Genomic DNA, 16,660 nt, shown 5'->3' with positions numbered 1-16,660 from the left:
TGGACCAACCCAGAGAAATTTCAGTTCAAACCAGAGAATTTCTCTGGACCAACCCAGAGAAATTTCAGTTCAAAGCAGAGAAATTTCAGTTCTAACTTGTGATGCAACTTTAATATTGATTAAGTTTACCTTATTTTCTAACCATGCAGCCAGAGAAAATTTGAATTTCTCTAGAGAGAAGGGTGATATTGCTTCGTCGGCATGTTAGCTGCTCGGATCATCCACCAACTGGTCTGTTCATATAAAGGAGGAAAGAGAAAATAAGAAAAACTAGCAGCCCGCTAAGAATACATCCAACCATAATCAAGGTAATCTTCTTTGATGATTTTGGGTTATGTTTCTTTGGTGGCAAACTAGCCACAATCTTTTTTGGGGGGATTAAGGTCAACAAGGTTTCCATCATAGTTGCTTAATTTGAAGATCTCAGCTCCATTTAAAATGATATTATACTACTGAGATTTTGTTTTCGTGTTTGGGTGTAGCTCTAGCCACGGCTCTTGCTTCTCCCCATTGTTTACTTTTGGAACCAAAACAACATAGTCTCGGCACACTGGAACTGCGTACCCATTGCTCCAAGCAATAACATCAGCTTTAACTTCGGTTGTTTCATTGTTGATGAATATGTCAAACACTCTCTGGTTTACATTTTTCATCCACCGATTCACCTCACAAAAATGCAGCTAAACAAGGTAGAAGAAACCAGAATCAATGGGGAAAAACCAGCTCAGATTGTAAAGCACATTGACATTGGAATATAGCCCCATGGCTCTAGCTGTCTTGTAGACCACCTCATGTGCAGTGTATAGCAAGGAAGTGAGTTGAGGTAGGGGAATTCTTATGTTAAAAAAAAAAAAAATGGCAGAGAAATTTACAGTGGGAAGTTTAGGGAAGTCTAGAGAAATTTTCAAAATTTCTCTGGAAAGTCTATCTGACTTAAATTTTCTCTGAACCAATTTTCTCTAGCTTGAATTTTCTCTGAATTGATGTTGAGGGACCTTAGACATCATGAAAATATTTGATGTTCTTTATACTATAAAATCATAATATCAAGGACCTTAAAAAAAATACCCCTAAAAATTATGATAAGGGACCATTTGTAATTTTTCTAGTTATAAGATATAATTCATATTTTACGTAAATTTCAAATGGTATATTCGTAATTTATCTTAATGAAAATAGACTAGTAATTTAATTTGAAAATAAATAAAAAATTTATAATTTAAATTGATAAAATTAAAAATTAAAGATTTAATTTGTTATTAAGGCAAATTTATGATACAACTTTATGATATAAATTTAGGAAGAAGAAGAGACCGTGAAGAATGATCGAGATTGGGACAGGTTGATTCATGGAGTAATAATACCGTTGATGACCGTTACGGAGTTCAAACCACTTGCTTCGTTGCATTTATGTCATCTATGCAATCATTTTCTAGGCTCTCAATTGCTTTGAGACATGGTAGAGATTTTACAATATATCCCCTTTTGAGGTCTAATCGAACTCTTGCACTTACACTATGCAATCTCAAGCTTCAATGGGAATCTCAATCCTATCTATATCACTCAGCAAATCAATTCAGAACTGCCGAATTATCGATACCCAAAATGGATAGTTTCGTATATCAAAGTGTGAAACAGACAAATTGGATGATCACGAAGCTATGCAGAGAGGGTCAAATTGTCGAAGCACGCCAATTGTTTGATAAAATGCCTGACCCAGATGTGATTGCGTGGACGAGTGTTATCTCGGATTATATACATCGCGGAATGATTAGAGAAGCAAGGAATTTGTTTGATAGAGTGGATGCTAAGAAAAATGTGGTCACTTGGACTGCTATGGTTAGTGGGTACATAGGAATGAATCAGATTTCAGAGGCAGAGAAGCTATTTAATGAGATGCCTCACAAGAATTTGGTTTCTTGGAACACTATGATTAATGGGTATTTGCAAAGTAATCTAATAGATTCAGCATTGAGTCTGTTTGAGAAAATGCCTGAGAGGAATTTGGTTTCTTGGAATGCAGTTATGACGGCGTTGCGTCAATGTGGGAGAATTGAGGAGGCTAGGAAGCTTTTTGATTATATGCCCAAAAGAAATGTGATCTCTTGGACTGCAATGATTGATGGTTTGTCAAAAAATGGGAGGATTGACGAAGCTCGGGTGCTTTTTGACATAATGCCAGAAAGAAATGTGGTTTCATGGAATGTTATGATTACAGGATATGCAAATAATTTAAGGTTGGAAGAAGCACTTGAATTGTTTGAGAGGATGCCGGAGAGGGATATTCCTTCGTGGAATGCAATGATCACAGGGTTTATCCAAAATGGGAATTTAAAGAAGGCAGATAAGTTTTTCAATGAAATGCCTGATAAGAATGTCATCTCTTGGACAACCATGATTACTGGGTACATCCAAGATGGTCAAAGTGAAGTGGCGTTAAGAATCTTCTCAAGAATGCAGGCGGCCAATGGCGTAAAGCCAAACCAGGGAACTTTCATAAGTGTTTTGGCTGCTTGTAGTAGTTTAGCTGGTTGTAGCGAAGGACATCAAATTCACCAGGTAATTTGCAAGACAGTACATCAAAATGGTGCATTTGTGATATCAGCACTTATAAATATGTACTCTAAGTGTGGAGAATTAAGTACTGCTAGGAAAATGTTCGATGATGGATTTGCAGGCCAGAGAGATTTGATCTCATGGAATGGAATGATCGCAGCCTATGCTCGCCATAGATGTGGCGGTGAGGCAATCAGCCTTTTCAAAGAAATGCAGAACTTAGGAATCAAACCCAATGATGTTACATACGTCGCAGCGTGCAGCCATGCTGGTTTGGTGGATGAGGGATTGAAGTACTTTGACGAGCTCATAAAAGACAAATCAATACAAGTGCGACAAGATCACTATTCATGCTTGGTTGATCTCTGTGGTCGAGCGGGGAGGGTCAAGGAGGCTTTTGATTTTATTTAGCGGCTTCCAATTGAGCCTTCTGGTTCTGTTTTGGGGGCTTTTCTTGCTGGATGTTATGTTCACGGGAACACAAATATGGGGAAATTGGCTGCAAAAAGACTTTTGGAATTAGAGCCAGAAAATGCAGGTACTTATATGTTGCTGTCTAACATATATGCTTCAAGTGGGAAATGGAGAGAAGCTGCGAAACTTAGGTTGAAAATGAAGGACAAGGGGTTGAAGAAGCAGCCGGGTTGTAGCTGGATTGATGTCGGAAACAAGGTTCATGTGTTTGTAGTTAGTGATAAATCACATAGCAAAGCTAATCTTATTTATTCTTTAATTCGTGATCTTCATGTGAAAATGAAGAAGGTTGGGTACGTATCAGACAATGATTTTACCATGGAAGAGGGTTTTCTGGTTACATAAATTTTTGATACACGCAATATATTTGATTCAGTGATAAAAGAGCTACTATTGTGGCAGGTGAATTGGTTTTTTCAATAGAATGAAATTGTTTGAACTGATACACTGATGAGTAAGGATGAGCATCGAACTCAGAAGTAATTGATATTGCTTTTTCAGGCAACATAAGCTGGTAATGGTGGGATATCAGTTTTCATTTCAAGCAGAGGTAGGTGAAGAAGTGAATTGAATGAGACAAAGCGGGTAAGGGTGACTGCCATTTATGTATCTTTTGAGGTCATGATTGAGCTCACCATAAAAGAATGTTATTATGATCAAGTTTGACTGGTAATGGGTGATTGAAATTAGCAGTAAATGGAGCATAAGGAGAGTAACATTAGAAGAGAATGTCTTGGAGCTAGTGTGTGATGAGAAAATATGTTAGTAGTCCAGAGAATCATCGTGGCTTGTGTATATGGTGTTCTTGACCAATGAAACCGTGCAAAAGGGGAGGGATGGGGCCAACCTTGTCTCTTGTCCAGCAGTCCAAGGTGAGTTAAATTAACTTCTCGTGTGACTATTGCTTTCATTGGTATGGGGGCACCTTAGCTCAACTTGTCAAGAATTGAATGAAGTTCATATTTCCTTGAATAAAAATTGTCAAGGATTCATGTATTTGGGAAAGATGTTATCGTCATAAACCTAGATATTAGTGTTACACGCTTATCTCTCATGAGGCTTCATAGGCAAAGTGAGATTCAATTGCTTTGTCTGTAGATATCATTAGCTCTACCATGTTTGATACATGTTGCACTTAATACAAGGCCTTCATTATAATTGTAATGTAAGAAATGAATTAAGTAAAACCAAGCAAGTTATTGCTATTGAAATCTACAAATTTGAAATGTATTAGTTTTTGTCATTTTCTAATCTATGAGATATTATATAAACTACTAATACAAATGGATAATAGTGATGGGATTTTTTGGTCTTTGAAATAGGTACTTTGATGGTGAAATAAAATAAAAAGAAAAGAAAAAACAATGAAAAAGTGTGTGAATCACGGTGGCTGCAACTTTATAACATATCCATCGCAATATGCTGGTTGGGACTACACACCCACATGATGACTGGTTTTTTTATTTTAATCTTTACTAGGATTATTATCCATAGTCCCTTTCTCATCATTTGCTTTCCTTTTCCTTTTTTCTTGTTTTTTTGCTGATGAAATTGGACAGTCTTTGTTGCAAGTGAAAAGTTCTTTTTTTTATTATTATTTTAGGAAGAAGACAATTTATGTAATTAAAATAAAATTTCAACTTTCTTTTGTCATATGTGTAACGCCCTCAAAAATAAACCCATCACAACATACATTCACGATAAATAGAAGAGATTTCATATTACAATCATCAGAGTATTTTTACAAAAGGTATTACATGTTGACAACTAAAGTAAATGCCTTATAGGCTTACAACTTTCCAAGTCAACACTTGGTTACAAAAAGGGGAGTACTAACCCTACACAAAATAAGCCCTTGGCTTGATATACATGTAATACAACAAAATAACAAAAAGGAGTCTGACTGCCTCAAGCCTCCCAAGCTACGTCCTTGGAGGTGACATAACACCTGTACCTGAAAATGATGTCCCATATAGGGTGAGCCAACGCCCAGTAGAGATATGCTAAACATAATGGCTCCGTTTGGTGTAGCTGTTAAAACAACTTATAGATTATAGCTTAACAGATTATAGATAATAGTTTAACAGATTATAGATTATGACTTTAATCAGAAGTTGTTAATCTGTTTGGTGTAGTTGTTGGATTATAGATTTAAGTTGCTGAGTAGTGTTTGTTAAATAAGCTGTGAAATAGCTTTTTCAATTAATTTTTATTTTTTGTTTGTCTACATTTCTCATAAAAAATAATAATAATAATCTATAGTCCATTTGAGTCTTTTTCTATTTTTAAAAAAATAAAAAATAAAAAAATTTAAGAGTATAACCATAAATTAACATGTCCACAACAGAAGCTGATAATCAGAAGCAAGGGGTGAGCAGCTTCTCAGAATCAACTTTTTTGAGTTAAAATAAGCTGTTAGAATCAGAAGCTGTTTGAAATAAGTTTAACCAAACAGTCCAAAATAACTTTTTCAAAGCTAAAAGCGATAAGTTGGCTCTGAAAAACTGAAACAAACACCCCCAATATGAGCAATAACTAAAACATTAGCACTTGATAAACGTTTAACTCATATACACCAACATACAGTACAATCCAGTTCCATAATCCTTCACTTAACAAAAACTCAACTTATAAATATGGCTCAGAACCTGGCCAAACAACTTAAGTGAGAGTACATCTCATGCCAACAATACTTCAAATTGCCATTTCACAGAAATTGTGTCCGCGAGATTCGACACCCATGTGTAATTATTTTCTTATGGCCATTTTACGGAAATTTCATCCGCGGGACTCGGCACCCATGTATAGATATTTTCGGATTGCCATTTTACGGAAATTTCATCCGCGGGATTCGGCACCCATGTATAATTATATTCGAATTGTCATTTTACGGAAATTTCATCCGCGGGATTCAGCACCCATGTATAATTATATTCGAATTGCCATTTTACGAAAATTTCATCCGCGGGATTCGGCACCCATGTATTCAAATACTCATCATATACAATGACTAACCAATACACAAATTCGTTATATTATTCCAACCGTCACACTCAATGACATACTCAAATTGATTAGTTTTAATTCACGTAATCATCATGCAGTGTCTACAATAATCAAGACTATCCTCCACCGATAACCCAAAACAATTATTTCTAAACAGATAATAAACGCACCAACAAATAAATTATCAACATTTTCAAAGGTGAGTGATTAATGCATCCAATTCCACCATTCTACTACATAATGAGCTAATTTCATTATTCCCAACTCAATTTCATAATTCCATAACATTCCCAAATTAATTACATAAATTAATTCATATCATCAAATTAGGGCTTTTCTCCATCTTTCTCAATATTGACCCAAAGGCCCAAAATATCTTCAATAACATCAATACCCTCATTTTATGACCCAAATTACACAAGTGTGGGCCAAAATAACAAAACCCCTCTTTCTCATTTTGAAAACCCTAACACCCAAAATTACTCAATATCAACATTAAATCAAAATGACCAATAGTTTATGTCAAAGACCATAAAAATGAGTAGTTATTCCTACCTCAAATTTCGGAGCTCAACGGAGAAGATGATAAAAACTCAAAGTGCTCCAAATCCCAAGATTTTCAGATAGAAATGTAGCCCAAGCTAAGCTCTACACTTTTTACAAAGACACCAGGGTAGGAGATCACTCAAACTAGATCAAACCCTAGTGAGAAGTTGTGTTTTAGAGAGAGAGGCTCTCCAATGGAGTTTTTGAAAAGTAAGAGAGAGAAAAGGAGTTGAAAAAGTGATCCAAAAAGTCGAACTTCGGACTGATATACAAGTCGCCTTGCTCGAGCGTGGAACTCCCTGCTCGAGCGTCAGATACAGACTCACGCTCGAGCGTGAAAAGCGCCGCTCGAGCGTCGATTGCACACTTCCAGAAGTTTTGCAGCCCATGTTCCCCGCTTGAGCTTCAGACTCCCCGCTCGAGCGGAGGAACAAAAACGAAAGGTCCCGCTCAAGCGTACGACGACTTGCAGAGACAAAATATTGGGAGATGAATATTCACGCTCGAGCGTCAAAACTCCCGCTGAGCGGAGAAGCAACAACAAAGGGCCCGCTTGAGCGTCAAAAGCCCCGCTCGAGCGTAAAGGCCAAAAATCTGGGCATCAACTTTTGATTTCTAACACAACTAACCTATTCCAAACCTGCCCAACACAATCCAAGACTCAAATACAAAGAGTAAATGATGTAAATGAGAATAAGACAACAACATAACCACGGAACCAAATTCGGAATGCAATAATCAAAGAAAAGGAAAATCGGGATCGCTATAATATGCCACACTCTAAGGAGTCTGCAAGTCCCATAGAGTGATCAAGGCTAGCTCAGATATTTTTGCCGTCCAAAACACATTCTTAATATGGGATCTCTCATATATTTAAAAAAAAAATTATAATTAAAAGATTATGTATTTTAAAAAAAAAATATTTAACCATGTTTAGGAAAAAATTACTTCTATATATAATTATTAAAATTTATTTACAATTAAAAAAAATAATAATAATTCAAGTTGAAATACTGAATAAAAAGTGAACAACTCATTTTTTTAATTACAAATTTGTCAATCAAACATGTATAATTTAACTTATTGATTAAATCATTTTTAATCGATAAACGAATACACATTAGGCTAAAAGATAAGTTCTATAGAACGGCTATTAGACCAGCGATGTTGTATGAGATGGAGTGTTGGGCAACTAAGAAACAACATGTAGATAAGATGAGTGTAGCTGAAATGAGGATGCTAAGGCGGATGTGTGGCAAGACTACACAAGACAGAATTATGAATAAGTGTATTCGAGAATGGGTTAGAGTAACACTGATAGAATATAAGTTGAGAAAGAATCGATTGAGATGGTTTGGTCATATTCATCGGAGACCAATAGAGACAGTAGTGAAGAGATACGATGCTGTAACGGTAGATGGAAGTGTTAGGGGACGGGGTAAGCTTACATTAACGTTGGCTAGCGTTGTAAATAGAGATATGAATATACTTAATTTGACTAATGAAATGGCCTTTGATTAGGCTGCGTGGAGAAGAAGGATTTATGTAGCCGACCCCATTTGATGAGACTTAAGACTTGGTTGGTTTGATTTGGTTTGGTTTGGTTTTCTATGAACTGCTGCCATAATTCGGCAATAACAGTTCCATTGGCAAATCATTAGAGATGCTCTAACATTGTTGACTGAAAGTAAAATATAATCAATTTTAAAATTGAAAAGTTTCTATTCTCATAAATAAGATATAATTAATCGTATTTTATACGCAATCCATGCATTTATGAAACAATCATCCATTAATTTAAAATAATACACCATATCAATTGGCTTTTTAGTTTTTAAAAATTAAAACAATCATTTGTTTTAAATAATTCACCACATCAGTTATTTATTAATTTTGAATTTTTACCAAATTTTGTTAGGGCATTTCAAATTCAGATCAGTTTTTTTTTTTTTTTTTTTTTTGACTAGTCTAATAGCTAAAACAAATTTGGTACCATTTTTCAGCTCAATTTTTTGGGGCCTAAAGCAGTAGCTTTGTCAAATTTTAGCCAAAACCGGCCATGAGAGTGATAGTCACGCATGCATGAGCGGATTAGGAAACTACAATTCCAACAATATTTAGGAAACTAGAATCCTACGTCCAACATTACTTGTTTGGTTTTCAAATATGGAAACTCAAAACGCTATAAAATCAAATAACCCTCTTTTTCATCATCTCCATTAATCCTACAATCTCATCCAACTCTTTCTTTCTCAAGCTTTTTGTCAATGGAAACTATATCAACAGATTACAACATTCAGATGTATCCATTACCATGGATAGATCCACTTCCTGAAACTCCAGTTATTGGCAAAATTTACATTACTCATCTTCTCAAACTACAGTTTCGTAGTCCTCAAGGCTATCTCAATACCAATTATCCTACAATCACTCTTTCAGATTTTGAAGAGTCTTTCACGATTCCTCGTCATGTTTTCTTCTCCACGCGTACCTCCGATCTCCATATTTTCCACCGACTCTCCCAGATGGGATTAGATCCTAATTTATTCAATCCCCTGAGGCAGAGCATCATCAATTCCATATTCGATCCTAGTTGGAGGCGATTTGGGAACTTACGTGGGATTCAAGTCATTGCTCGGGTCAATGTCACCACCACAACCGAGTTTCTTTCTGAGCAAGCATTGAGTTACGATCAGATGGTGTTTATGTTTGTAGTTGCAGATGAGGTGGTGATTATGGAGGATGTTGGTGGGTATGTACAGAGGAGGGGAATGGGTGTTTCGAAAGCAGCCATTGATGGGTTGAAGAAAGTGCTAGTGTTCAATGATGAAAAGTCCACTAGGACTTGTCCTGTTTGTTTGGAGGAGTTTGGGGAGGGAATAGACACTACAACAAAAAGCACCAATGGCGACTAAAAAAATGATTTTCGTCGCTGAAAGTTGCACAAATGGCGACTAAAATGGATTTAGTCGCCAAAATTGATGACTTTTGCTGACTAAAGGAGTTTAGTCGCCGAATATAGGGGTTTTAGCGACTACAAAAATTTTAGTAGCTAAAAGGCACGATTTTTGGCGACTAAAAGCATTTAGTAGCCAAATTTATAGGTTTTGGTGACTAAAAAATACTTTAGTCGCTGAATATAGGTGTTTTACCGACAAACAAATTTTTTGTAGCCAAAAGTAAAGGTTTTTGGCTACTAAAAAACATTTAGTAGCTAAAAGTGGACAATTTGGCGACTAAAACTGAGTTTAGTCGGCAAAAGTGCAGGTTTTGGCGACGAAAAGTAAGTTTAGTCGCCGGAAGTAGTTTTTTGGGGCGGAAATTAATGTTTTTAGCGACAACGCAACATTTAGTAGCCAAAAAGCATAGAATTGGCAACTAAAATTCAGATTTAGTCGCCAAAAGTGCTCTCATATTTTTTTTTAGTAAATACTTTATTTTTTTACATAAAATACATTAAATAAAAATAATTATTTATATATATAGTTTTGTATTAATACCGGCGAATATAGTATATAAATAATATATGTTGCATTAATATTCGTGTGAGGTTGTAGTGGCGTAGTGGGGAGAGAGTGTTGGTAAAGGTTGAGAATGTTGGGAAGTTGGTGGTCATAGGTTCGAAACTTGGTAGCAGCAAAGGCAAGAATTTTTTTTTCCCGAAAATGCTTTCAGTGACTAAAGTCAGTGGTCGCCGAAAGCTGGGTTGTTGGCGACGAAAGGTTTAGTCCGGAAATGTATAAATAAAAAAAAAAAAATAACTATTGGCAACTAACAGTTTAGTCGCCAAAGGTATAATTTCCAAAAATGGAATTGACTATTGGCGACAAATTATTTAGTCGCTGAAGACCTGTCTATTGGCGACTAACAGTTTTTTAGTCGCCAAAGGTATGCGCGACCACGTATTGGCGACAAAACCGGCGACTAAAATATTTAGTCAGGAAAAGTGAAAATTTGACATTTGGCGACTAAAAAAGGACTTTTGGCAACTAAAAATTTAGTTGCCAAAAGTATATTTTCTTGTAGTGAGAGGTTACATCTATGCCATGTTGTCATCTTTTCCATCATGGTTGCATTGTGCCATGGTTGAAATCACATAATTCTTGTCCCATGTGCTGATACCAAGTTCAAGACCCACAATATATACGATGATCATATTTTTTTTTTACTATATTTTGTTTAATATATTACATTGTAAACAAAGAATGGATAGTTTTGATGGATTCTTGCAAAATTTTGTATGCTCTTTAATTGTTGATTGTTTTGTTGTTTACATAATTTTATTATCAGCTAATGAAAAAAATCTAATACTAGGAGTTTCTTCATTGATCGACCTTGGTAAAAATCTCCTTTTCTTTTTCTTTTATTTTTTGCATCGTTTCAGAAATCGTATATATATATATATAGAAAAGTAGTGTTTTTTTTTTTTTTTTTAAGGTGACACATTTTAAGTACTTAATTTTTTTTTTCCCTAAAAAAGTCACATTATCATGCATTTTCCATTCGTATATTAAGTTCTACACAAACTTAAACCCAAACCCAATTTAGATAACTCACAAGCCCAATACCAATTTTATGCAGATTCTATTTGAAAAATACTCCCAATTTGAGTTTCACATGAAATTTAACTACAAATTCTATATGGATTATACTTTGATTGTACAAAATCTTTCTTACATCATATACATATTATTAAAAGTAGTGTTTTTCCTATACTTACATAGCGATACCGGTTTTCCTTTCCTTTGATTATTGCATTCCGGACTTGGTTCCATGGTTATGTTGTTTTCTTATTCTCATTTGCATCATTTACTCTTTGTATTTGAGTCTTGGGTTGTGTTGGGCAGGTTTGAAACAGGTTGGTTGTGTTTAGAAACCTAGAGTTGATGCCCAGATTTTGGCCTTCACGCTTGAGCGGCGGTTTTGACGCTCGAGCGGGCCCTTCGTTTTTGCTTCTCTGCTCGAGCGGGAGTTTTGACGCTCGAGCGTGGTTTTTCATCTCAGCATTTTTTCTCTACAGGTCGTCGTATGCTCGAGCGGGAGTTTTGACGCTCGAGCGAGACCTTTGTTTTTGTTCCTCCGCTCGAGTGGGGAGTCTGACGCTGGAGCGGGGACCTTGGTCTGCAAAACTTCTGGAAGTGTGCATCCGGCGCTCGAGCGGCGCTTTTGACACTCGAGCGTGAGTCTGTGTCTGACGCTCGAGCGGGGAGTTCCACGCTCGAGCGGGGCGACTGTTATTTCAATCTGAAAAGTGACATTTTGGATCACTTTTTGATTTTCTTTCTCTCTTACTTTTTCAAAACCTCCATTGGAGAGCACCTCTCTCTAAAATCCCAACTTCTCTCTAGGGTTTGATCTAGTAGGAGTGATCCTCTATCCTTGGGCCTTTATAAAAAATGTTGATCTCTTTGTGGGCTACGTTTTGATCCGAAAATCTTGGGGTTTGGAGCATCTCGAAATTCTTCATCTTCTTCCTTTGAGCTCCGAATTTGAGGTAGGGATAACTACTCATTTTTATGGTCTTTGACATAAACTATTGGTCATTTTGATGTAATGTTGATATTGGGTAATTTTGGGTGTCAGGGTTTCAAAATGAATAAAGAGGGGTCTGGTTATTTTGACTCATAAATGTGTATCTTGGGTCTTTAAATGATGGTATTGTTGTTGTTGATGATATATGGGACCTTTGGGTCATTGTAAAGAAAAAGGGGGAGAAAGCCCTAATTTTTGTTATGAATTAATTTATATAATTAATTTGGGAATGTTATGGAATTATGAAATTGAGTTGGGAATAATGAAATTGGCTCATTATGTAGTAGAATGGTGGAGTTGGATTCATTAATCACTCACCTTTGAAAATGTTGATAATTTATCTGTTGGTGTATTTATTATCTATTTAGAAATAACTGTTTTGGGCTATCGGTGGAGGATAGTCTGAATTGTTGTAGACACTGCATGATGATTAGGTGAATTAAAACTAATCAATTTGAGTATGTCATTGAGTATGACGGTTGGAATAATACAACGAATTTGTGTATTGTTTGGTCATTGTATATGATGAGTCTTTGAATACATGGGTGCCGAATCCCGCGGATGAAATTTCCGTAAAATGGTAATTCAAAAATATCTATACATGGGTGCCGAATCCCGCAGATGAAATTTTCGTAAAATGGCAATTCAAATATAATTATACATGGGTGCCGAATCCCGCGAATGAAATTTTCGTAAAATGGCAATCCGAAAACATCTATACATGGGTGTCAAGTCCTGCGGATGAAATTTTCATAAAATGGCCATAAGAAAATAATTACACATGGGTGCCGAATCCCGTGGACGCAATTTCCGTGAAATGGTAGTTTGAAGTATTGTTGGCATGAGATGTAGTCTCACTTAAGTTGTTTGGCCAGGTTCTAAGCCATGTTTATAAGTTGAGTATTGTTAAGTGAAGGATTATGGAACTGGATTGTACTGTATGTTGGTTTATATGAGTTAATTTATCAAGTGCCAATCATTGTGTTTGGTTTGAGTTTTTTGAATTAAGTTTTTTGAAAACTCAGTTTTTTGGTTTTCGTGTTTTTTGTTTTTAGTGAATATTTTTAAAATTTTAAACATTTTTTTTTACCTTTTTAGATGCTCTTTACTTAGATGTATCTAAAAAGTAAAAAATTTATGAAAAAATATTTTAAAATTTTAATAAATATATAAAAATATAAAAATTGTACTGAATTATCGTATTTTCTTTTTATATTTTTGGTATTTAGCGAATTTTTAGAAGGTTTTTTTCACAAATTTTTTACTTTTTAGGTATATTTATGTTAGGTATGTCTAAAAAGTAAAAAACAATTGCTTAGAATATTAAAAAAATTTAGTAAAAACAAGAAAACATGGAAAACAAAAATATAGAATTTTCTGAAAAGTGTTTTTGGAAAAGCACAACCAAGCAAGCTGAACGTTTTAGTTATTGCTCATATTATGTTTAGCATATCTCTACTGGGCGATGGCTCACCCTATATGAGACATCATTTTCAGGTACAGGTGTTATGCCATCTCTAAGGACATAGCTTGGGAGGCTTGAGGCTGTCAGACTACTTTTTGTTATTTTTTGTTGTATTACATGTATATCAAGCCAAGGGCTTATTTGTGTAGAGTTAGTACTCTCCTTTTTGTAACCAAGTGTTGACTTGGAAAGTTGTAAGCCTATAGGGCATTTACTTTTGTTGTCAACATGTAATACCTTTTGCAAGAATACTTTGATGATTGTAATATGAAATCTCGTCTATTTATCGTAAATGTATGTTATGATGGGTTTATTTTTGAGGGCGTTACAACTTAGGTGGTACATTATAAGAGCTTACTTTTTCTTCTAAGAGAGTTACGCCAACCTGTATTTTCTTAATTACCTATAGAGTTCTATACAAACCCAAACCTAATTTAAATTATACTAACTTTACCAATTTTATATGGATTTTATTTGACCAATATTTATTTTTTCATATATTTTTCATAGTAAATTGAGATAATCCACAAATCCAATACCAATTTTGCGTTTCACATTTTTCTTTTTAATTTTTTTAAGGGTATTAAGATTTTTTTTCCACGTATTATTCTATACTCAATATCAATTTTATATTATTCTATATTATGGATTTGTCGTTAAATTTTATGGTGATTTTATATATGAAATTATATTTCATTTCCTATATTATTTTATATAACCACAACTCATATTACAGATAGTGGCAGAGCCAGGAAACTAAATTAGAAAGGGCACTTCTTGATTACAACTCTAATTTTTTTTCCCATAACCAACAATAAGAAGATAACAATAATTTTTGAATTAATATTAAGTATAAAAACTTAAATAAATTATTACAAAAGTATTTCACATAAAATTTTACAATTAACTTCGAGTAAAATAAAAAAGAAAGTATTGCGTGTAACTAGTGTATCACAAACAATGTAAAAGCACTTATATATTTAAGTCTTAAAATAAATTATATAATGGTAAGATAAATTAAATTTTTACAAAATTTGAGTAAAAATTTCATATAATGGTGATATTACGTCATTATTGACATATGATATCACCAACCAATAGTAAAACAACATATGAAGGGTGAACTGCACATGTAAATATAATTAACACTGTAGCAATTTTAACATACATATAGTGAGGTTAATTATATTTGCATATCAATGATGGATATTACCTTTATATTGAGATTTTTTCATAAAATTTTCATACAGAAAAATATAATTTATGCTAGTCACTTCATTTTTAGTAAAACAATCACTATTGTTTTCATAAATTTAAAATGCCCTTGACATTTTATTTTGAATATTATTTTTGTTTAAAATTTTATTTATAAACATATGTAAAAAAAAATTCAAAAAAAAAAATTCAAAAATCCAAGGGAAGCACGTGACCCCCCTAGGCCCCATGTGACTCCGCCACTGATTACAGATGATTAATCACTTCACACACTGATATGTATCTATCATTTAGATGTTTTCATTATTTTTTCTTTTTGAATTTAGATGTTGTTATGTGATTCTTTCTTAGTTAGTCGTTGTTAAATTTCTTTTTATATAGCTGATATTTTAATTTAATTAAAAGTGTTTATGTTACAATATTATAATTTAATATATATATCATATAAAATCATTATATGATAACCTAACTATAACATATTTATATTTAATTTTTTAAATAAATTTTATATAATTTATATACACACATATTTTTATTTTCCAAATGAATATAAAAGAAAATTAAATAATTAGAATTACTTTTAATTTATATTAGTAATTCTTCTTCTAATTTGACTATTATTTTTAATATCAAAATAACTATTTATTTTATTATTTTATAATTTAATATATATTATACAAAATTATTATAGTATAATTACACTTTTATAATACGATAGAACTAAAATTATTAAAATACAGAAATAACTTAACTAAAATTAATATATGTAAGTATTCAAGTAACAATTTTATAGAACGATAGCGTCAATATTATTAAAATAAAAAATTAAAATCATACTTTAATTATTTTTTTGTAACACACATTGTACTATCAAATATTTTTTTTTATAAAAAAAATAAAAAAAATAGCACGTGCGCTGTACAGGTCAACTGCTAGTATATTATTAAAAGTAATGTTTTTCTCATACTTAGGTGGCACATTATAAGAGTTTACTTTTTTTTTAACAGAGTTACGTTAGCATGTATTTTCTTAATTACATATAAAGTTCTACACAAACCTAAACTAATTTAAATTATACTAACTTTACCTATTTTATATAGACTTTATTTGACAAATATTTTTTTTCATATATTTTTCATCGTAAATTGAGATAATTTACAAGTCCAATACCAATTTTGCGTTCCATATTTTTTTTTTCTTAATTCCTTTAAGGGTATTAAGATTTTCCTTTTTTAAATGCTATATTGCCCCATTTTCTTCTTCTTCTTCTTCTTCTTCTTCTTTTTTCCTTATTTTCTTGTGCATTATTTTATATCCAATATCAATTCTATGTTATTCTATATTATGGATTTGTTGTTTAAATTTTATAGTGATTCTCTATATGGAATTATAATTTATTTCCTACATTATTTTATATAATCGCAACTCACATAAGGAAAAACCTGCACAATAATGATATTCTCGAAGAATCTCTAAAATTTAAATTTACTGCTTAAGTTAATTTTTTAATTGTTGAACAATTAATTCTTTTATGTTTTAATATCATATTATAGATGATTAATCATTTCACACATTTAGATGTATCCATCATTTGGATGTTTTCATTATTTTTTCTTTTTGGGTTTAGATGTTATGTGATTTTTTCTTGGTTAGTCGTTATTGAATTTTTTTTTTATATAATCGATATTTTAATTTAATTAAAAGTTTTTATTTTAAAATATTATAATTTAATATATATATATATATATATATCATATAAGGATAATCCAACTACAACATATTTACATTAATTTTTGTAATAAATTTTATACAATATCTATTTTTGCATTTTTATTTTCCAAATGAATATAAAAGAAAATTAAATAG

At 33.0% G+C, this 16,660-nt stretch overlaps 1 protein-coding gene across 1 annotated transcript; it reads left to right on the top strand.

Moving 5' to 3' along the window:
* Positions 1-1,280: 1,280 nt before the first annotated feature.
* Positions 1,281-4,273, top strand: LOC114309541 (uncharacterized). Its single transcript, XM_028255288.2, has one exon. It carries the CDS (start codon positions 1,411-1,413, stop codon positions 2,965-2,967), a length of 1,557 nt encoding a protein of 518 aa, XP_028111089.2. The 5' UTR covers positions 1,281-1,410; the 3' UTR covers positions 2,968-4,273.
* Positions 4,274-16,660: the final 12,387 nt, after the last annotated feature.

Source organism: Camellia sinensis, chromosome 10, assembly GCF_055761805.1.
Source record: "Camellia sinensis isolate YWXY chromosome 10, ASM5576180v1, whole genome shotgun sequence".
Lineage (NCBI taxonomy): Eukaryota > Viridiplantae > Streptophyta > Magnoliopsida > Ericales > Theaceae > Camellia > Camellia sinensis.
Note: the sequence above shows the minus strand (reverse complement) of the source record. Positions and strands in the feature narration are given on the sequence as shown.

What these genes read in the sequence shown, in the direction of transcription:
- LOC114309541 (XM_028255288.2), top strand. Translation starts at nt 1,411, where the DNA reads ATGTCATCTATGCAATCATTTTCTAGGCTCTCAATTGCTTTGAGACAT.